The sequence below is a fragment of the Copadichromis virginalis genome, linkage group LG14, assembly GCF_057382275.1.
Source record: "Copadichromis virginalis isolate Kocher_CV1m ecotype Utaka linkage group LG14, C_Virginalis_male_GT1.1, whole genome shotgun sequence".
In the NCBI taxonomy this organism is placed as follows: Eukaryota; Metazoa; Chordata; class Actinopteri; order Cichliformes; family Cichlidae; genus Copadichromis; species Copadichromis virginalis.
Genome location: NC_140631.1, coordinates 8,159,107 through 8,182,451, shown reverse-complemented (window position 1 = coordinate 8,182,451; position 23,345 = coordinate 8,159,107). Strand labels below are relative to the sequence as shown.

The following is a 23,345-nucleotide window of genomic DNA, read 5'->3' as shown; positions in this document are numbered from 1 at the left end:
TGCCCGTGGATTTATTGTTAACACGTTCACATTAGGCTCAAGACAAATCAGACCCACAGATTACAATGTTAGAACTGCTTACTGCCTTGAAAGTATAAGAAAAAGTCTTTGGTTATTTAAGTTATTGTAGAGCTGTGGTCACTCTAATCTTTTGAGCTGATTGTAACCTACAGCAAATACTTTAACTCAGTGTCATCTGACAAAATTATACACCTTTGTTAAACATGATAGCTGTGTGGTAGTGACTCAAAGTTAGAAGCAACGCAACGTCTGTCAGTCTTTTCTGCTAGGTTGTTATTTGAGGAAAAAGTTGCTAAAGAAATAAGAAAAGTAACTAAATGTTGAACTAAGTTTGCAACAGTGAGCTAAACTGAAATGGGAGAGAATGTTAGAAACAAAGTTGTTACTTTGTTCTCATGTACACCTCCAGAGAGTGAACAGTGGGAGCAAGTGATCTGTTACAGAGCAGTGCTGACTATAGATTACACAGTGTTGGAGTCAAATTGTTAAATGTTGTCATTGTGTTACTTACATTTGTAAGTCTTAGTTCAAGCATGATCAAAGACATTCCTTTGTCTCTGACCACCTCTCCAACCAGTTTGTTGATAAATGTATTTTTATAGCGCTTTACTAGTCCCTAAGGACCTCAAAGTGCTTTACACTTTCAGTCATCCACCCATCGGTGATGGCAAGCTACATTGTAGCCACAGCCACCCTGGGGCGCACTGACAGAGGCGAGGCTGCCGAACCCTGGCACCGGCGGGCCCTCTGACCACCACCAGTAGGCAACGGGTGAAGTGTCTTGCCCAAGGACACAACGACTGAGACTGTCCGAGCCGGGGCTCGAACCGGCAACCTTCCGATTACAAGGCGAACTCCCAACTCTTGAGCCACGATCGCCATGGGGGAGGCTGCAGTGTTTTATTATAGGGACATCCTATCTGAAGGTTCTGTTTTCTTGGTTAGTAAGCTTCCTTCTTTTATGACCCTTTTGGTGAGCAGGAGGTCACACAAACGCACCCCCAAACACAAACACACACACTCACATGCATACACACACACATACACACACATACAGATGCTTGCACATACATACACACATAGTACCTTATCTTTTGTAACCATAGGGGGGGTTTACAATGGGAGGTGCTTGTGTGTACTGTAACTGTTTTCAATAAAAGGCGGCAAGGAAGGCTTTTTATTTGATGCTGGCTAGGAGACAGGTGAGGAGCGTTCAGCTCCAAGAGCCTGGTTCCGACCAGTCTCCCTTGCTAGCAAGTAAAAGCTGTTCGTCTTGTTTCCTTGCTTGTCATTAACGGGAATAAGTTTCTAAACCAGCGGGGCCTGTGGAAGCGCAGACCCAACACCTAGCTGTGTTTACATTTTCACATTTAAAAAAAGAGTGCGTAACAGAATTGTAAAGTATGTGATCATCTAGAGTTTGTTGTATCATCAAAAGATTCAGGTATGTGAAGAAATCTCTGTGTGCAAGGGATAAGGCTGTGATCTTCAGGCCTTCAGGCAGCTCAGCATTAAAAACCGTCATGATAGTGTCATGGAAATCAGTGAATGAACCCATTTTCTGGGATCATAGTTCACCATGCCATCCACAAATGCCTGTTGAAGCTCTTTGACAGTGGTCCCCAACCTTTTTTGCGCCACGGACCGGTTTATGTCCGACAATATTTTCACGGACCGGTGTCGCAGATAAATACAACAAAATAAAACCAGTACCTGTACCAAAAAAATAAGATTTATTCATAACACATGGGAAAAGAGCCAGGGAAACCGAGTTAACGATAAAAACGATTTAAAAAAAATAACGCTAAAAACCGATAAAAATCCTGAAAACCATAAATTTCACACCCGAGCCTCAACTCTCGTGGTACCAAATGACTCACGGACCGATACCGGTCCGTGGCCCGGGGGTTGGGGACTGCTGCTCTTTGATACAAAGTAGTCATATTTCAACATGATGCAGAAACACTGCTATCTTCTCTGAGCCAAAGTTAATTTAAAATGAACTGCGGAAAACTGTTCTGTGGTCAGATGAAGCAGAATTTTAAATTCTCTCTAAAAAAATTGGATTCTTCATCATCCAAACTAAAAAGGAAAGGGACCAGCTGGTTTGTTATCAGTAAAGCCTGCATCTCTGGTATGGAGATGTATCAGTGCCTGTGGAATTGGCAGCTTGCATATCTGGAAAGGCTCCATCAATACTTAGAGGTATGCACAGGTTTTAGAGCAACTTATACTCCCTTCGAACAGTGAAGGCCTTGCATGTTTTAGCAAGACAAAGTTAAACCACATAGTGCATCTTTTACAACAGCATGGCTTTGTAGTAGAACAGTGCAGCTGCCTGCCTGCAGTCCAGACCTTTCACCAGCAAAACAGAAAAGAAAACACAGAAACAAAGAAAATATGACCCAGGCAGCTAGAACCCTCTATCAGATCAGAATGGGACAACACTCGTCTTCCCAATAAGGATGTTCACAGGCTGTTGTTTAAAGCAGATGGGATGCTACACAGTGTAAACATGGAGCTGTCCCAACGTTTTTTTTTTTGCACTGCCAGAAAGTTTCAAAATGAGCAACATGAAATAGTAAAAAGACTCAGCGTAAACATTTGATATACTTGTGTGTTTTATTGTGAATAAAATGTGTTTTTGAGATTTTCAAATTACTGCTTCCTGTTTCTTATTTAAATTTTACACAGATTAAAAGACAAACACTTTGTTTGTACCTTCACCGTGACAGGAAATCCAAAAAGCAGTCCTAATATCCAGCAGAAACTTTTTGTCATGTGTGTAGGTCCATGTGTAGGCGGCTGGTGTATTTCAGGGATCAGTGGTGCTTATTTCTTTTCTTAAAAAAAAAAAAACTCTGAAAAAACTGAACACAAACCCTCTGAGTCAAAGCCATTCCCATATCAAGCGAGTGCAGCGTTTGATTTCAATCACTTCTCTGTGTGAGTCGACGCTGCCTGCTGCTTTGTCGTTATTAATGACTCTGAGCAACTTCCTTATCCCGTCCTCTCCTTTTTTTGTTAAGTCTGTTGCAAATGGATTTGGCCCGTTTCTGTCTGTGTGTATAGCCGCACTTCTGTGCGTGTGTGTCAGGGGAGATAAATGGCCGTATTAGTCAGAGTTCCTCGATGAAGTGATCTGATGGCGCAGAGGCAGACGACTCTGGTACGAGTCTGTTCACTCACTGACACCCAAAGGGTTAACTTAAGTTAGATTAATGTCTTTAATTAAGAGTCAGTGACTGTGGAACCATAAATGTGTAGTGTGTGTGTGTGTGTGTGTGTGTGTGTAAAAGGGACAGTAGGATCATAACGTGTGTGTTGTTCTGGTTGTTGTCACTCATGCATGCTGCTCACTGCTTAACCTTGCCACTGTCCTATGCAAACTAAGTGATGGATGCGTCAATTTTTCCCAACACACACACACACACACACACACACACACACACACACACACACACACACACACACACACACACACACACACACAATCACACTCAAAAGAAGTTCTTTGTTTTTCCTCCCTCTGTCCCACACCTCTTCCATTTCTTTCTCCTCTCTAACTTGCTAATCTCTAACTCCTTCACCTCTGCCCTGCCTCTCTTCATCCTTTCCATCTCCCTGCTCTGCCGCATTGATTTGACTTTAAAGTCGCGCTGATTTAATTCCAGTCCTTTACCATCTGTGAAATTTACTCTTAAACTCAGATCCCCCTCGACCGCCCGCCTCGTCCCTGCACCTCCTGTCTCTCCACCGTGTGAGCCTCGTTATCGTCTCCATAGTCTTTCACCAGCCTTACCTCTGTTGTGCTCAGCCACCACAGGGTTCAAAGCAAATACCATCATCGCCACACGATGAAATGTCGTGCAAGCTATGAGATGTATGTAAATGTATGTAAATATCTTTCAATAGACCATACAGGCCTGTAAGGTATTAAATAGAGTGACGCGTCGTTTGTCTCCCTCGCTGTCGCCTGCCCACTCGCTTTCCCTCTCTCTCGCTCTCCCTTTTCAAAGCAGACATTTAGTTAATTACATAAATTTTGTGCAAATGTCAGTAAAGGTAGAAAATACCATCCCCAGTGAAAATCAGATCTGTTCTGTGCACTTTACCATCATCGGTTATTATTTATATCTGTTGCTCTTGGAAATAAAATAAAAAATGGAAAGAAAGCAGTAACAGAACCTAGCGAGTCGGAGCGGGATTGGCTGTCGCTTCCAGGAGGAGTTTGTTTTTTAAATCTCATACTGTGTTAATATCTCCCTACTTGAGTGAAATGTTCAGAATTTAAAGAGTGACAAATTAGATCGTCAAAGGGACTTGGATGTACTTTCAGTAATGCATACCAGCAAAATCTTGTTTATGGTCATTGCCTCGACTGTTGCACATGCAGACTGCGACAGCCGCACCTCCATTTCAATGTACTAATGGCTGCGCTACACACCCCAGGTTACGAAAAGCGAGACGTACACAACCATACAAAACGACACTAAAGCGTGGTGCACACCAGCAGTTATGACTTAGCTTTTCACGTCACTCACATTCACGAGGTCGAAAAATGGCACACATAAACTAAGCATTAGACCAAAGGCCTGCAACAGGCACAATGACTGACACCTGTGGGGTATACAGCGAAGGAAGTTCAATACAGCCAGGCTTTCTTTGGATCAGCTGCTGTGACAAAACCTGAAACCCAGTGAGGGATAATGGATATCACAACGTTGGTTATCAGCGTTTTCGGCTATCCAAGCTTTCTATTTCTTCCTCACATGAAAAGAGTTGTTTTGTGCACCATGTGACTCTTCTTCCACTTCTTCCACACAAAATAATCCCTGTCAGTTCTGCCTACGCCAGTCAGAGATGATGACGATGATAAAATAGTGAAGTAGAAAAACAGTGTTTTTTAAGCTGTTATTTTTACTGCAGTAGTTCTGAAAAATCAAAGCACAGATTAAAAATGATGAGTTTGCTCATTAGAAGCTGCGCATTAGTAACACAACCGAAACTATAAACTGGATATATTTAAACATCAAACGTTACTTTCATAGTCTACCAAAGGTGTGTAAATTGCTTTAGTTTGTCAGCACATCAAAATAAAATTAATTATTCGACTTATTGAACAGGTCTTCTTGCTGTGTGAATGTATGTAAAACATTTATACATTTTTGCATCACTTCCATTGACAGTGTTGGGCTTCATTTGGCGGTGTTAGTAACGTGTAACTCAACAAACTGCACATGTAAACTGTATTTCCTTAGCAGAGAATCTATACTGCAGAGAATCAGTGAAAACATGAAGCTTCCTGCTGGTTTTGAACTGAAACTCAATATAAATAAAACTCTGAACAGGTTATATGTTCATAGACATACGTTACCATGGTGATTTAGCCAGTTTAAAAAAGAGGATAAATTTTTGTGACACTGAAAACTTTAAGCTCAACATAGCTTGCTAACCCAATAATCATGATTCTTAGTACACCCCAGTGCTCTGCACTTGCTATTTAACTTCCCCAGATATCGACACTGTGTCAAGCTGTGTCCCCTTTTCTGCTTCTACGAACACATTTAATAGATAACACTGTCTATTAAAACCGAGAAAGGCCATTCGTTACAATCTTTCACTGATTAAGCTGTTCTGTTGACACATGCTTTACTGATGTGAACATGGAAGACTGTTGTTACGGTGATGCTGCTGATAAATATTTTAATACTAAGATTCAAAAGGTCACTGTCTTTATTGTTTTTGTTTTTTTCTCACCTCTGCAGGTAAGGCGCTGTGGCTGGCTAAGAAGACATCTCGCAGTGGCAACCCCTGGGTCTCAGTGCTGATCTCCTGGTTCCTAGTGCAGGTTAGTAGTGATAAGCAAATCAGTATCAGCAGATAAGTGCAACTTTATATCACGTCAAGCAGTACTGCTAAATAACTGTAAGTAAATGTTTTGTAATCAGTGTGTGGGCTGAGGAGAAAAGAGTCTAATGTTAGAGTTTGTCCCGTCAGCTTCATGTTTTGTACAAATCCAAATGAGGAAACATGTTTTGAATAGCAAAATTAAAAGCAAAGGAATGCTGTGTCAAAAATAAGAGCTTCAGTGATCAAACGTCCAAACAAGACAACACTAGCCTTAGACTTGGCTTTCAATATTTCACTGAAATCAGTAACATTCTTCTACGAGAGATATAATTCTCAGTACATAAGGAAGGTAGAGAACCTTCAAACAAGCCAATATTATTTCTGTATAATTAATGCAAGGTTGGCAAGGTAGAGGGACAAAATCATCGGGAATTCCTGTTGTTTGGATTGTTCAGTGTTTTTCAAAGAAACTTTCCTCAGGCAAGAAGATCAGAAAGTCCTCTCTCCCTTCAAACTAAACTTATTCATTCACCAGTTCAGCCTGAGCAGTTTGATGTCTTTGTTTTCTATCACCGCTCAATCTGCATCCACGCACACCTGTCATAGTGCTGCTTAAATTTGTGCATTTGCATTAAACAAATGGCACCTGAAGTCAGTTATTCTGTCGACTAATGCGTTCCAAAGGCGTGCTTCTGCATCACTAAAGTCTCTTTGGTTTAATAGAGTTCAGTGAATTTTCCAAAAAAGCACAACTTACTTACTTTAAGTAGTTTTACTGTGTTGATTGGTAGGTGAGGATGCTGAAATTTCCTTTCCTTCCCCGTCTTTTATTAATAACACTTTAAAATTTTTGATAGACAAAGAGATATAAATAAATAGAGAGACAGGCAGACAGGCTGTGGGATTTGCAGAGGATAGCAGCTGGAAGGAAAACGGATCAAGATGAAGTGCGTTCACTTTTGTAACATGGTTACAGACTGCTACCACAGAGGCAGTATCTGTCAGATATCTGACAGTTTATAATGTTATTCATAATTGCTGCAGGCATTTATGTCCCTTTAGATTAAAGTGGACCCATTATGTGTTTCTTTATTTTTCTGTCATATATATTTTGTTACAATGGTGGCTGCCAAAGTTTCAAATCGGGAGGCCAGTGGATGTAGATGTAATCCCTGTGAGCCAAAAGGTCAGGCTTCAGACTTCTCACTTCATTTCTCCAATCTAGGAAGAACATCTATCCCTCCGTCTGCTCATTTTTTTGCCACTTTTCTGGATCCAGGAGCACAAGTCTAAGCAGAGAGGCAGAGAACTTTCCTCCCTCAGCTCTTCTGAGGGGGCTAGCGAAAAAGATGTAGTCCCTCCAGTGGGTCTTGGGTCTGCCCCTGGGCCTCCTCCCAGTTGGATATGCCTGAAACACCTTGCATAGGAAGGACAAAGGAGGCAACCTAGTCAAATGCCTGAACCACTCGAACCCCCTCCTTTCAGTGCGGAGGATAACGTCTCCACTCTGAGCTTCTCCCAAATGGTCGAGCTCATCGTCCTGTCTCTAAGGGAGTGGTCAGCTCATGGCCATAAGTGAGGGGAGGAATGCAGATCAACTGTTAAATGGACAGATTCACCTTCACTCTCTCTTCACCATCGCACATTGAGCCCATCTGTCGACCTGTCAATACAGCCCCCCCCCTCTTCACTTTCCTTTCTACTATCATTAGCATGGTGTTAGTCTTCAAACCAACAACCCACTTCACTTATAGTGTCACAGTTGTAAATAAAACACAACCACATTAGTATGTTGTAACATGCATACTTATTTCTTTATGCTGAAACATAAAAGCTATTTCAGACACGGTTACTCAGGAGACTACAATACGAAGCTGCAGCTGACAAACAGGTGGCAGGTGGTGGCTGCCGTTACATTTTGTCTTTCTTCACACTTGGACCAATCTATGACTGCATGGATGAACCTTTCTTCAGCCTGATGGGGCTCACATTGAGTCTTTGCTGTTAATTCCCACCGCAAGCACCAATATCATACCAATAGCGTGGAAGTGTGCTTTTTAGGGCTTTGTTAAGCAGATGTTTAGTTCAAGTTAATCAAGATAATCAGGTGTAAAAGGCTGTCAAATGAATTCAAAACCTTTAAGTGGAATTAACATTATACAACTTAATCCTTTCAATTCCTTTAAGCCTTCAGCTTCACAGTATAAAATACAAACTATTTAGAACTGTCCAAGAATAAAAATAGGGAGGTGGAAAACATTCAGAAGCATTTTTGACAAGCAAAATTATAACTAAACAAGAGTAACTTATCATCTAATCGATTCACTTCCCATCTGGGTTCATTACTAGCAACAACCTGGTGTGTAGGTGATTAAAGTATAGAGGCAGCGCAAACCGAACAAGACTGAACAATATCAGAGCAGCTGAATGGGAAAAACTGGCACTTTTTTCCCACTCTGACCAAAAGACAGCACATAGTGTTTTTCTCTTCTATTGTGTCACCTAAGTGGAGGAAAGAAGCCAATTTAGACCAGGAGAAAATATTGGCAGAGTAGAGGAGGGTGGGGATAGAGATGAAGAGCAGGCGGAGGATCTTAGGAGCAAATAGGCCTGACTAAACCATCATTATCAGAGGTGAGTGTTAAAGGCTGAATGGCTTGTCATTATTTGCGCCCTCTCTTTTTCTCACTCGCTGTCCCCCTCTCGTCCCCTTCTCTTCATCTCCGGCACTCTCCAGGAGCGGAGGAGGAGCAATTAGATGGAAATCGTTAGCTGCGTCGCTGCTGCTGCCATCATCAGAAATCATTGACTCCTGTCCTCTTTCTCTCTGCCTCTTCCTCCACCATTTGAATGATTCACTGATGACAAAAGTCTGATTGTAATCTTGCCTTAAACTCTCATGTGCTGCGGGATTGAAAAGGAAGGAGGAGGGAAGAGGGCGGCAGGGGCCTTGCTTTATTGGACTTCTAAGTAAAGGAGAAATGGTCGGGGAATGCAGGGAGAGAAAAGTATAAATGGTTGAAGAGAAGACTGAAGAGCATAGGGTTGGATGGTGATCTGACAATATAGGCTGCAACCCAAGAAAAATAAATGGTATGTATGTCACTTCCAAAGGACGTCAATAAACTTGGCAAAAACAAAGCAAGATGAACCGGACAAAGCCGCAACAGCCTGGCACTTCCTCCTTATGCTGGTCATCAACTTTGTCACACACTGCTGTGTGATGGCGTCCCACTCTTCAACCAGCATTTGTCATATGTCAACCAACATGGTTGTGTTGAACGCCCAAGCTGATCCATAGTTTTAATTCTACTGTCCAGCACTAATCGGGCACTGATGTGTTGTTGGGACAACTTAAATTGTTGTTGTTGGATTCAGTTCCAGCTTTCATCACTGTTGATGCTTGACTAGTCATTTTTACACTGCCGGTGATGTTTGATAATGTTTGACCACAGTTTTAGGCTTAAGTTTTAGGCTGGTCCTACAGGCCGGGCGTTTGGTTTCAAATAATCTCAATGGAATCTAAAATCTTGTTAAGAAACATGACAGATGTGAACATTTTTGATGACTCGTAGGCAATTCAGATGGATACAGACCTGTCGATAGCCACCAGGTGTTCTCCAGCCGGTAATCGTGAATCTTGAGTTGGATATAAGAGTTGAGGGTGGCTATGTTATGGACATGGATGCAAATTTAATCTGAAATGACTGCTGATGGAATCCGTGTTAATATAAAACAGTTGTTTGAGTCTTTAACAGACGATGGGAGAAAGCAGAGCTCTGTACAACAAACATCTTTCCCCTTTGTTGGTGTAGAGGAACATTGCCTCCTTGCCTCTGTGATGTCTTTGTTTTTGATGCACAGTTTGACTGATGTCAGTTATACTTTGCTCCCTGGTTACCTTACACACAAGGAAACTCCAGAGTTTGGGACCAGTACCGGTCCAATCGTTTGACATTCTAGTCTGTATTTGAGTGTTAACGTGATAGGATCATTTTACATTTTATAAATACTAATATAATAAATTGTAGACTATGTCTTCATAGTCAAGTTATTTTATAACCCTCTTGAATGAAAGGTGAAAGTCTTTAATTCTTGATTGTTTTAGTTCAAATTCACTGTGGTGTTGTACCGAATTGTCTCTGTCCTAACTGATGGACCCGGCTTTCTGCATCTGGACTCAAATACACACTCTAGAATGTGCTGTATGATTGTTACCTGTAATGCTTAGCCATGTCTGGAAAAGCACAGTTCTGTAGTAAAAAGCATTACTCAGCTTTTTCCACTTTATTCTTTTTATTTAATAAAAACGTGTGTGTGAGCCTTTACACTGCAAGGACCTGTGTGGCAATTAATGCACACTGCTCTCCAGTAAAAACAGTCTTTTAAATCAGCGCATAATAGCGGGATGGTGTGTGTATGCACACACAAATGCAACTCATTCACACTCAGTTGGTGTGCTGTCAGAGCGGTTGTACATGCAGGCCTGTGTCTGAGTTAATGGCTAATTAATGCTCTGGTAGAGCCAGCTCCCACGGGTGCACTGAAGAGACACCCACTGACTTTGACTGTCAGAGGTCAGCAGTGCTCCCTCACACACTTTCTCTTTTTCACTTGTCTTCCTCTCTCTTCTTTGTCTTCCCCCACTTCTCCAGCCTCACTGCTCCCTCGGTGCATGGTGACCTGTTCTCCCCGCCTGTCAATAATGTGACATCATTAATTTCAACTCCCCACCGTTACATTTTCTCCCCCCTCTCTCTTTCTCAGTGTACATCTGCCTTATGGTGGCTGCTATCTCCCCTCCACACATACCAATAATATATCCTTGAGCTCATGAATATGTTCCCCAACTCTGGAGAAGTTTCTCAGTAGCAAATCATAAAACACACAATAAAAGGAGAGAGTGTGTTTGTACAGTACAGCAGTTACCTCCTTGGTCTGTGCAATCAGGCCCTGCAGCTCACAAACACATATAAAAAGCCCACTCCATGATGATGAAACGACTGCAGGAAATGTTTCATTCGGCACAGACGAGCTAATGACGGTCTTTACCTGAAAGATTTACATGTGCTGTTTCTCCACCAAAGTGAAGGTGAGGTGCTTGAGGAACGGAAGGTAGCAGTGGGGAAGATATCCATTTCTGACAATTTAGTCGTGTTCCTGCCACAATTCAACAGAGATTGTTGCAAATGAGTGTAATTTACACACTGAATGAACAGCTAAGCTATGGTTTGCGTGATGGTGATAATGTGTTGTGAAAGTAGCACACATGTATTACTGTGACATTAGAGTTTTGTTCAAATGGGGGATAGTTGAGCTGATCATGTGTGTTTATTTTTAAAGTGTAGTTTCACGTCAAATACATCTGAGATATCTGCTTGTAATATTCTCTTGGATGTAGATACAGTTGATATTTACAACCATGAAGTGCAACATAGAATAAATTAAATAAATGTCACACATTGAGTGTTATTTTATAGTTTTGATGTCCTACACGTTGTTGCAAATAATAAAATAAAGAAATGGAGAAGTAGTTTCCATCTTAAGAAGTCTCTCAAAGTAGAATGGGAGCCAGAACCTGAACCATCCCGTAGCTGTGCTACTAAAGGCTCAGATTGTTTGCCCCCCTTTTCCACTCCTGTTGCTCAATGTTCACTGCCCCAGTTGGCCGTCGCAGACCCTGGTTCTGCAAAAGGTTTCTTCCTATTAAAAGAGCGTTTTTCTTTCCCACTCATGCCAAGTGCTGCTAAAAGGAGATCACTTCATTTTGGAGTCTTCTTTCTAATACTGTAGAGTGCTTAGCTTGCAATATGTACTGCTGTAAGGTAGCTGTTGTTGTAAATTTTCTCTTTATAACTAAAACTGAATTGAAGTGAATAGAATAAAAAGTTTGAAGCATTTACAGAAAGAGCAGGAAACCCTCAGAATTGAGTTTTCAGTTTAGTTTAGCACAGTTGTCTGTGAAGCTTTTAGCTACTTATAATTTAATAATGATTTGAATTTCTGATCTTAAACTTTGCTATCAGCATTTAGTGGCACATTAGTATTTTAGTATTTTAGTATTTATTTATTTATTGTCATTGTCAAGAACAATGAAATTGCGTTTGGGGCTTCCATACAACCCAAAAAAAAGAAGAAAATAATAAATACCCCTTAAAACCCAAGTGTACATATTTAACCCAGTGTGACTCCAATGCAATAAGACAATCCTTAGCAATAATGTTCGTAGAAATTCAGACAAAGACCTGAGAAACATGACAAAATACAACAATGCAACCCATTCAATATTATTGTACTGTGAGATATGATATCAGATATGATAGTTATCTATTTAAGAAAGAGGGGGGCAGGAGGGGGAAGAGAATAAAGATATGATGCACCAATGCAGACCAGTTCATTGCTATTAAGAAGTTGGATATGGTTATTGTCCGTGAGAGGGGGGCAGAGAGTTCAGGAGCCTCACAGCCTGTGGATACAGGCTGTTGGCCAGTCTGGATGTTCTGGCCTGTATAGACCTGTACCTTCTCCCTGAGGGCAGCAGATGGAAAAGGTGGCGCGCAGGGTGATGTTGGTCCCGCAGGATACTGTGCACCCTCCTCAGACAGCGAGTGGGGAAGATATTACTGATCTCTGGCAGACTTGTTCCAATAATTCTGCCAGCTTCTTTCACCACCCGCTGGAGTGCTTGCTGATCGGCCTTGGTGCAGCTGGGGAACCACACTAGAAATCCATACGTCAGAATGCTGCTGATGGCACAGTTGTAGAAGTTCAACATCAGAGATCTGGGAATGTGTGCGCTCCGCAGTCTCCTCAGGTAGTAGAGGCGCTGTTGGGCCTTCCGTACAACTGAGGTGATATGGTTGCCCCAGGACAGGTCCTCGGTCACAGTTACCCCCAAGAATTTAAAACTGCTCACCCTCTCCACCGCCTCACTGCCAATGAAGAGAGGCAGATGGTTGTTATGACCCCTCTTCCGGAAATCTACAATGATCTCCTTGGTCTTTTTGGTGTTTAAGACCAAGTTATTGTCGTGGCACCATGACTCTAGTTGTTGCACCTCTGTCCTATAGTTTGTCTCATCATTGTTGGATATAAGTCCGAGCACTGTAGTGTCATCTGCAAACTTAACAATGAGATTGGACGCGCAGGAGGAAATACAGTCATGGGTGAAGAGAGTGTATAGCAGAGGGCTCAGAACACACCCCTGAGGGGCACCGGTGTTGACCACAAGGGTGGAAGAGGTGTTCTTACCCACTCTGACACTCTGTCTACGGTTAGTGAGGAAGTCCACAATCCAGTTGCACAGAGAGGAGTTAAGTCCCAGTTGGTGGAGTTTGCAACTTGTAGTTTGAGACAAGCAAGTAAAGTGAGTATTAGTCTTATAATTGACACATTTTAATATTTACTCCTAGCAGCTCGTGGCTCAAAGTCAAGAACAACATAATTTGGTATAAAATTCAAATTGTGCTGTAGCTTTGTGCATATAACTTAGCCTTTTGCATTTCTGGTCTAAATGTAGGTTTTTCTTTTTAAATAAATTTTTGGTTAGATGCCTGAAATTATGACTGCTATAGGCATTTTCACATTTTATTTTCCACCATTTAATAAATATGTAAATACCCCATTTTTGGCTTTTGTGTTTTAGGGAATAAGATGGCTAACAAAAGGCTAAATGAGCGTTCATAAGTTGCCCGGGATATTCTACATCATCACATCTAACACAGAGATGACCTGTGACAGTCATTCAAAAAATAATGTTTTTTCTTTCACGGCTTAATAGTAGTGTGTTAATTCTAGGTTGATTACAGGGTACTGGTAAAACGAGGGAGAAATATATATTTAAAAGAAGATGCATATGCAGCAACAGTCTAATACTCCAGTATCCAAAATGACCATTTCTAGTCCAAACATTAAGCTATGTCATTGTGATTTATTATGCTAAGTAAACTGTTGTCAGGTGAAACAGTTGAAGCTTTTACTGTCTTTATTCGTGACTTCCCCGTCCAAATATTACTCGCAGTGAATTGCATAGAGCCTTGTTCACACATTCTGATATCAGGGAACATGGCAGGGAGCAGGGCTTATAATGAGGTCATCATTTCCCTGCTCCATTAGAAGTCAACTAGTGCACCTCTGTAAGAAAGGGTGAGTCTCATACATCTATGTGCTGTCATTATTATTAGATGTACGGCTCTCCCCCTGAATCGGCCACTGAGAATATAAAGTGCAAGCGGATGTGGCTGTTTTGTCACGTAGCTGCCATAGCTAACATAGCTGCCTGTCTGAACAGCAGGCTTGATACCATCTTAATTAAAACTCAACATTAGCCTCAGTAAGTGGCTCCCAAAGTGGAGCCAGATGACCACCTGTGGTCCTTCCAAGATCCCCAGAAAAGTGTAGAACAGTTTAGTTTAACGGTGTCTTGCTCCCTAGATGCTAGTCTAATCTATCCTTTATGTCACCTCTTTGCCACAGTGGAGCTAGATAATCATATCTCACAGCAAAAAGGTTTCTTGGGACCAAAACTCAATTATCTAGGGATCCTTGGCTTGAAAATGTATGGAACCTCTGCCCTTGTTAAGACCTCACTTTAAAGCCTCTGAGACGTTTTAGCTCCAACAATTCTCTGATTGCTGGTATTATTTTATGTATTTATTTTTGGTTATTTTATATTTTTGGAAAATATCCAGCTAAGAGGCAAACAAAGCTCAGATGTATCAGAGCAGCTGACATGGCTTTAACTTCATATTTTAGATTTTTGGAAGTGAAAAGTTGTTAGGCGCTGGAAAAAAGTCATAAAAAAAGAATAAAATGCACTGTTCTGACTGTAGAATGTAGTATTGCTCTAAATGCTAATCTCTTCTCTGTTTGTCTTCCCCCTTCTTTCCCTGCTTCTTTGTTTCGGTCATTCTAGCTGGTCCTGTTTTCAGGGAAGCTCAACACCATCGCCAGCATTGTGACCATTTTCTTCCTGCTGGTGTACGCTGCTGTGGACTTGGCTTGCCTCGCCCTAGAATGGGCCTCGGCACCTAATTTCAGGTACACACACGTCTGGTAATTTACACACACATGTAGACAGAGATTCTGTGCCATAATAAAAGCTCATGGCTTTCTTGCACATGTTCTCCATCACTTTTTCCTGACTCACTGAGCACACTGCGCTCCCCATTGTATTTTTTTCCCTCTGCTATTGTTTATGTATATGTGTATTTGGAGGTGGTTGTTTGCCAGTTGGATGCTGCTATAGCGACGGTGTACTAATTAAAAGACATAAAACTGGCCACTGCTTATAGCCCCATATTGGACAGGGACTGACAATAAAACTGTTTGTTTTTGTGGAGGAGCAGCCTGAACTGGATGCTCAAGCTACAGCGTGTGGAGATGCTTAGAGATTTAAATTTACAATGTTTGTGGAGTGTGTGTGTGTGTGTGTGTGTGTGTGTGTGTGTGTGTGTGTGTGTGTGTGTGTGTGTGAGAGAGAGAGAGAGAGAGTGTGTGTGCTGTGTTTGTATTCCTAGGATGCTTGCAGTGATTCTGATTTATAAAAGCTCCTGGAAACCATTCTCACATAACAGTAGCACAACTCTGTGTGTGTGTGTGTGTGTGTGTGTGTGTGTGTGTGTGTGTGTGTGTGTGTGTGTGTGTGTGTGTGTGCATGCACATCCCTGTCTCAATGACATCATGACACAGCCAGGCATTTGATTCGATCTGCAACTTTTTATGACTCATTTCATATTTTCTTTGTGAGGTGTTGATGGTGTCACACGAAAAATCTCTTGGAAAATCCAATAACCTGTATTATTGTGTTTTTTTATTTTTTTATTTTAAAGATTCATACTTTCTCCGCTGGCTGTGAAATACATTTCCAATGTGTTAACTGCCACTGTTTTTATTTGTTATGGGGGAAATGGAACTGTTTAAAAACCACACATCGCTTTATTGTTGTGACAAATTGCCTCCAGCGCTGCATTTGCCGTTATATATTCCTCTGCAGTGATAGTTGGAAATGAGGCAGAAGACATGTTAGAACACTTCTGCCCATATCAAGGTCACATCAGTCAAGTGAAGCCGAAATCGGGATACAGCAGCAAACGTCAAACATACTGTATGTGAGGAAAAACAAAGAGGTTGATAAGTAATTCGTGTAATATTGGATCTGGGCGCAGTGGGATTTATTCAGCTGTTCTCTGAACATTTAGGTGCACAATATGAGTGGATTAAACTGATGGCTGCATATTGGAGCTGAGCACCACAATTATACTCCTGGAGAGCAGTTTAGGCATTGAATTCGTCACTTAAGGACATTCACACAGAAAGAGAGCACTTGTAAGATAATGTTCTTCAACAACAGTTGCTTCTATTTTCGATATTGAATGGAACCATTTATTCGCAATAGAACTATTGATCGGGACTCGGTGAAGGTCGAAGATGAAGCGATGCCTAGGAAAATAACAGAGAAATATCATTAGGTGCCCCTTCAGTGAGTCTGTCTGTCCTGTGGATGAACTCCCAACTCCATTGTACTGCATTGCAATAACAGTAGCTATGCTAATTGTTGTTCTGTTTTGCAGTATTGGTTCACATGGCGTAGCAACAAATGAAGCGGGCTTTCACTTACTGAAGCTCTTGTTCGCTCGACCCTGCAGCTTGCATTAAATCTTGTATCTCTAAAGCAGCAGAGATACAATCATTGCCAGCTGTTGTCCATGATGTTGGTGTTTGAGTGTGTCCGACTACAGTACAGCATCCTCTAGGGAGACAGCTGAGCTGTAAGGATTGCCACAGACTTTATCAGGGGTATAAGCTAGCTAGAAGCTGGCTAGTTAACAAAATAATTGCATGGGGATTTTTCACAAATAAACTGATTAAAAAAATAGAACTAAAATTTTACTAAACTTTTTGCCAAATACTAATAAAAAAAACTGATATGTCAGGAATCCCTCTGGTGATATTGTTTAGAGGCATGTGGCATGTTTTTTTCCAGCTTTTTCTTGCGTGCATACAATGTGTATTTACTGCAATCACAACAGAATAAGTCCATATCTATAAAATACCTAAGAATGTGTTCATAACTGCTTTGAATAGACTGATGTCCAGGCCCTTAAAGTGCAGAATTAAAAGTCTGTGTCCGTGAGAGAAAATTTTATTTGCCAGCATGTTGATGATTTTTCTGTAGGTCTCAGATAACTACAAAGAAGCAGCAGAAATATAGACAGATAGCAAGTGTCTTTAGTAACGTGTTTGACCTTAAAAATCTCAATCTGAAATCCCCATTTCTGAATATTACCTGCTGAGTCAAATGAAGTCAGTATGGCACAGAAAGGTTTTAGAAAGCTTCACGGATATAAAAGCATATTAACATGAAAAAAGGCAAGAAATCCAAACAAAGATTTTATATAAAATGTACATAAACAGAGACCCTGAGAAACAGAGACATGAAGCGAAAGAGAGACAGAAGCAGAAAAATGCAGAGAAATAACAGAAGGCTGATCTGATACTGATGAAGAAACTGCATCTGTTCTGTAGCTGTCTGCTCACTGAAGCTAGCTGAAGCTTCTCCTCTTAGACTTGGTAATCGCGACTTAGTAAGAACATCAGTTAAAAATGCACCTTTAATAGCTTCTTGTAAGTATCATTCAAGTTTGCTTCCCCAATATTTTAAGTTTGGCTATATTCCAGAAAGATAAAAAAAAAAAGCTACTTCCTCTTTTTATCTCTGGAAACTGCTGCACGACCAACATTTCAGCACTGGAGGATCTAAGCGTGTGAGTCGGTGCATAAACATGACAGACTGTCAGAAATGTAGCGTGATCTGAGGCCATTTGAGGTTTATATTCTGTAGGATACTTAGAGGTCAGTGAAACTCTGTTAAAATGGAGCTGATGTCCTCTTTATTTTGGTAATAGCCTTACTACAGAGTTCTGAATAAGCTCCAGCAAAAGCTACTGAAGCTTTGGAAATTCACTCAAAAGCATGTCTTCTATGGGGGAAAGTTTTCACTTTAAATTTTGGCAGAAATGTTTCAAAGCTGCGATTCCTTCATCGGTATTCTTCCAAATTAGCAATGGCTAACTGCCACAGGAGTGCACTGTGGACACCAGTACACACTGTATACTTTAGTGAACAACGGGTTGCTCAAAAGTGAGTGTGAGAGAATAAGTAGCTTTGAGTGTGCCACACTCAGTACCAAGTGTTTCCTCTGGTGCCCTCCATATAGAGTGCTGTGTGCTATCTGCTCATGCCTCGTTATCAATATGTGACCGCTGGCAAAGGCTACAGGACACAAAGTTAGCCTCAAAACTTTTCCCACTATCCCCTCTCTGTTGGCCGAGGGGACCAAGGCCTCCGGAGCTGATAAGATGATGTGTGTGTGTCGTCCCCCCCCCCACTGTTAATTCCGTTAGTTCACTGTTGCTGTGTCACTGGGCAAATTTGAACTGTCTCTTGAACACAAAACACTTGAACACAAATTTGTGCTGTCTCTCTCTGTGCTCTCTGTCTGGCTCTCTCCCACATCTCTTTCCAGGCGAAAAGAATTAAAAGCCATTTAGTGCTGTCTCTCCCCCTGAGAAATACTGTGTAATTAGCATAACTAATTTAGCAGAAATATTTCCCTTTCCCTTAAATTTGCTGTTGCGTAGGGGAGGGAAGGGGGCTGCAATTATGATGTAGCGGAAAAGATGCCTGCTTGTTAAGTGTGTGTGTGTGTGTGTGTGTGTGTGTGTGTGTGTGTGTGTGTGTGTGTGTGTGTGTGTGTGCATGTGTCTGCACAGAGAGAGTTAAGGTATGCAATTTTAGAGCCTGGGTGTTTGTCTGACATCCCCGTCACGCTTTCTGTTTTGTTTTTTTTGTTTTTTCTGATCACTGATGTGTGAGTGCATGTGTGCGCTTGCTTGCGTTCCCCTTTATTGGTGTGTGTTTGAAGCTTTATCTTTATTTATGCGTTTTTGTGGGAAGAGGCTTGTGTTGGCCGCAGCTTTATCAGCAATGGCCCCAGCTGCGTGGAGTGGTCCTGCTGCTGATGCTGCACAGGCACCAGCCACTTGGACTAGTGGCTTAAACGCGCATGAACACGTGCATGTAAAACACACACGCACACACACACACACTGTATGGTAGGGTCACTGGCCAAGAATCAGGACTCGACTGTGTGCTCTGCATTGATGCCAAAGGGTGTTTATGGAAGGCATAGAACTCACAGATGCAGTGACCTTCAGTTAGACAAAAAACAAACTTTTACCAGCTTGTTGCCATGTGATGCCCAAATTACAACTGTGTTCTCTTTAATCGTCTTTGTAATAACGTGTAAATTGACAAGCCATCAGCTCCAAAAACAAAAGCTGGGTCAGTCCTTTGTCCAAATATGAGTCAGCCTGTGTTATTAAATGAGATTGGGGTAGTGTAAAAATCCAGATGGAAGGTCTGGATGAATGAGAAAAAATAGGTTGTTAGAGAGTCATTATCTGTTAATGGAGGGATCTGACTTGGTGATGGTCCAATATAAAGTTGCCTTACAAAGTTCAGTTTATTGTACAAGAATAAAGCATAATTGGAACTAGATCTATATGTTTTATGTTATAAATCTGTATCAGAAAAGAGTGTGTAAGTTACACTTTTAAATTAATACATTAAAGTTAGCAGGCTAACCCCTGCAAGCTGCAGGTATCACTGTTAGAAAGAGACAGGGTGGCTGCTGTCAGCCTTCAGCAAATTACAAGATATCTGCCAAATTTTAGTCTGTTTTTAATTTAGTTGAGCTGTTGCTTTGTAAAACAACTGGGAGCTAGACGGGAGCACATGAACAGATACATTTTCTTTAGTTTTAAGTCAAGTCAAGTGGCTTTATTGTCATTTCAACCATGTGTAGTGGTAGAGTACACAGTGAAACGACACAGTGTTCCTACAAGACCATGGTGCTACATATGGTTTAAAATGGAGCACTGTAACAAAAAATAATTTCCCCCAGGGATCAATAAAGTATTCTGATTCTGATTCTGATGACATATAACAGACAATCAGCACAGGACTACAGGACTATGTGCAAAAATTGCAAAAAAAACCCAAAGCAAAGACAGTGCAGACACAACAGTGCAACAGAAATGTGCAAACGACTGAGCATTGTGCAAAAGGTTACTGGGTGTATGAAGGTGTGCATGTGTATGAGATGAAGAACAGTCAGTTTGCTTCTTAGGTGAATCAAAAGGTGGAAACGGTGTGACTTGCCCAAATGGGCAAGCAGCTTTACACTCAACTTGCCCAACATTTTTTTTTTTTACAGGCCAACGGGCACTGTTTCATTTATTGTGTTGAAAGCTGACCTGTACTAACCTTCTACTGTTTGCCCTTAAATTCTATGGCAACCATTTGTGGTTAAACTGCATTTCAGGAGTTACAGAAAAGGAACACTGTCAGTTTTAAAGGAGACATGAAAAGTAAATGGTAAATGGACTGATTCTTTTTATATAGCACTTTTCTACTCTCCTGGAGTACTCAAAGCGCTTTGTACAACACGCCCCATTCACACAAGCACTGTTTTCTATACTTGTCAGTGCTTTCAAACTAACACTCATGAACATTCATAGTCTGATGGGTGCATCGGAGAGCCAGTGGGGGTTAGTATCTTGCCCAAGGATATTTGGCATGCAGACTGGGGGGGAGCCAGGGATCGAACCACCAACCTTCCAATCAGCTGAAGACCTGCTCTACATCCTGAGCTAGAGCCACCCCCTGCTCAGCTATAAAATTGTTAAATAGTATCTTAAAATAATCAACATTTAACTCTATGGCATATGAAATGATACACGAAGGATTTAATATGGAGGGGAATTGAGGAGAAACCTCGAGTAAATATTGTTAATAAGTCTATAATGAATTAACAAATATTGCAGACTTTAAGTGGAAGTGCCCATGTAATGCCTTTGATTTGTATATTTCAGAGCTGGTGGCATATTTTAAACTTTATTGTATTCTCAGTCTCATTTGGGTCCACAGAGGTGTAACAGGGGACAGAATCACAAAGCATAAAAACACTATTTGCTGTTTTTTACTCTCAATTTTAAGTATGCTCCCTGAATCAACTTTCATAGCCATATATATCACAAGAAGAGCTCTTTCCCTGAACATTGTTCCCTGCACAGTGTTACATTTATCTAACTCCCAGTGGAAATAATTGTTTAAACTTGTTTAACTTCTTCAAATGAAGGCTGGAAAAAATAACCCTTGCCACTTTTTGTGTTTCTTAGCTGAGGTCGAAGGACTCTTCTGATATGTGCCGAGAGTTACCAAATATAACAATAAAGGATTCTGATTCTTCTTCTTCTTCTTCTTCTTCTTCTTCTTCTTCATGGATTCTAACTTGGATATGGCAAATGAAAGGACACGGGGAGGAGCCAATGTAGGGGGGAATCAGTTGGAAACCTCCAGAGCAGTAAGATGAAGTTAGCATGGAAGTAACAACCACTGTAGTTCCTCTGGGTTTTGCTTGAGGATGCGTTAAAAAATGTTTTATAACCTTTGTCTATGCTTTTGCACACATGCAGTTTATGGATGCAGCTTGCCATTCAAGCTTGCTTGCATTAACTGTTAACTTAGCCATCCACCTTTTCAAGGTGCAAGGTACCTTCAAGCTTCAAAACAACAATATGGCAGCGGCTGAAACACTAATGATCAAGCTTCAAAATGTGAGTCCAAAACTAGCGGGTAACATAATGGCTACATCCATGTTTTTTCCTGTATACGGGCCGAATGGTACACACAATTCCCAGTACATGTTTTTTATTAATAGAAAACGTAGTTTCTACAATAGGAAATATTCAAAAATGTATGTTTGGTCATAAACCTTGGTGAAACAGCTGGGAAAAAAACACAAACCATGACAAAGTAATTCAGAAAGGTATATCTAAAACACTTTGCAATTGCCGGCAAATATTATGTGGAAAGTTTATTTGCTGGTTTGTGAGTCATGTTACCGTCTTGCTAGTGTCACTTGGTTTTATTTAACTTTGGCTCCCATACTATCCTAGGCTGATGAAACTCAGTATCAGTAAGCAGCTGTATAATCATATTTTTAAAATGCAAAGTGGATTTCCGAGCTGGATTTTAAATGCAAGAGGACCTGGGAGTTTGGTGAAAATCTGTGTGAAACCCGGCCTGTAATTATTCCTTGGGTGGAGAGGGTGTAAAATTTCAGACATTGAAATTGCAGACAAAAGCATGTAATAGGGAAACACCCCACCACCTCTGAAAATAAAATCCTGTCCGAGGGAGACTTCTGCGAACGATATATTGAGGTATACACTTTGATGTTTGATCCGTTTCATCTTGAGTTTTATCAAGTGCTCCAATTTTCGATGAAAGGCTGATGCTGTAATGTACAGTGGATAACCTTTTGCAAATTGCCATTCATATTCAGCAACTGTGGAGTTCATTCAATTTTTATCAAAGCTACAGAATCCCATCACCATTCAAATGCACTTCAGTATCAGCAAGTGAACACATCACACTTCATAATGCCGTGACACTCTGGCTCTGACTCTAAACCCCTTCAGTGGAATAGTAAGTGGTGCCTCCGCCTGTTGTTGGTTCAGGCCATTATGCTCATTTCAGTACAAAACCAGGTCTAGCCAAGCACTAGAAATCCATCAGCATAGCAGTTACCTATTTACAAAAGCATTATTGCATTATGATTTGAAGGCTCTCTCCTGTTTTACAAATAACTGTTGCTCTCTAATTGCAGAAACATGCAGGACTCCCACATGACTTGGATAGCTTGTGTCAGAATTAGCTGGAGAGAAAATGATCTTATGTTACACATTTCAGCTTCCATGTTGCTTATTTAATTTATGTAAATTCATTCCAAAGTGATCACAATTAAGCTCATCAAGTTGCTTTCAGACAACATTAAGGGGAGCTCCTCTGCTGAATGCTTCCTTTCAGTTAGTGATGATACTGATTCAGTATAGTCGATACTCAGTTTACAGATGTTTTTTAAACTGATATTTGTTCATACATGAACACCGTCACTTTGTATCATACTTTGTGAAGTCAAGCCCAACATCACTAGTTTCTCTCGGCGGCCTTTTCAACCTGTGGAACCAAACTGTACAGTAGGATATCTGCTCTTCCTGTACTCAAATTCAAACTACATAATATCAGCCTGACCCAAAAGACTTGCTGATTCAGAACTGAGTATGGACAACAGGGACAGAAACTGATAGTGATTTGCTGTGACATATGTCAGAGTGTAGGATTTCTTACAGAAAGGCAGAGGCCTGTAATATGAGGGGGATTCAGAGCTTGTTAAGGTGACTTCAGCTTTAATCCTTGTTTTTCATCTTATTAAGGTCCATCACAGTGGTAACTTGCGTTCTGGAGCAGGTTATGTATGGATTAAGAGATCAACAACTGAAAGGTGACCTCACTATTCTTGAAAGATTCCATAGACCCTAATGTGCAGGCAGTAAGAAGATCTA

The 23,345-nt window shown here is 41.0% G+C and overlaps 1 protein-coding gene across 1 annotated transcript in view; it reads left to right on the top strand.

The window, feature by feature from the left end:
* LOC146693355 (solute carrier family 12 member 9) overlaps positions 1 to 23,345 on the top strand; it is an 84,125-nt gene that overhangs the window by 37,573 nt on the left and 23,207 nt on the right. Inside the window, exons 8-9 of the mRNA XM_085479171.1 lie at positions 5,790 to 5,872; positions 14,789 to 14,913. Of these exons, the coding sequence (XP_085335297.1) occupies positions 5,790 to 5,872; positions 14,789 to 14,913 (208 nt within the window). The remainder of the gene's footprint in view (positions 1 to 5,789; positions 5,873 to 14,788; positions 14,914 to 23,345) is intronic.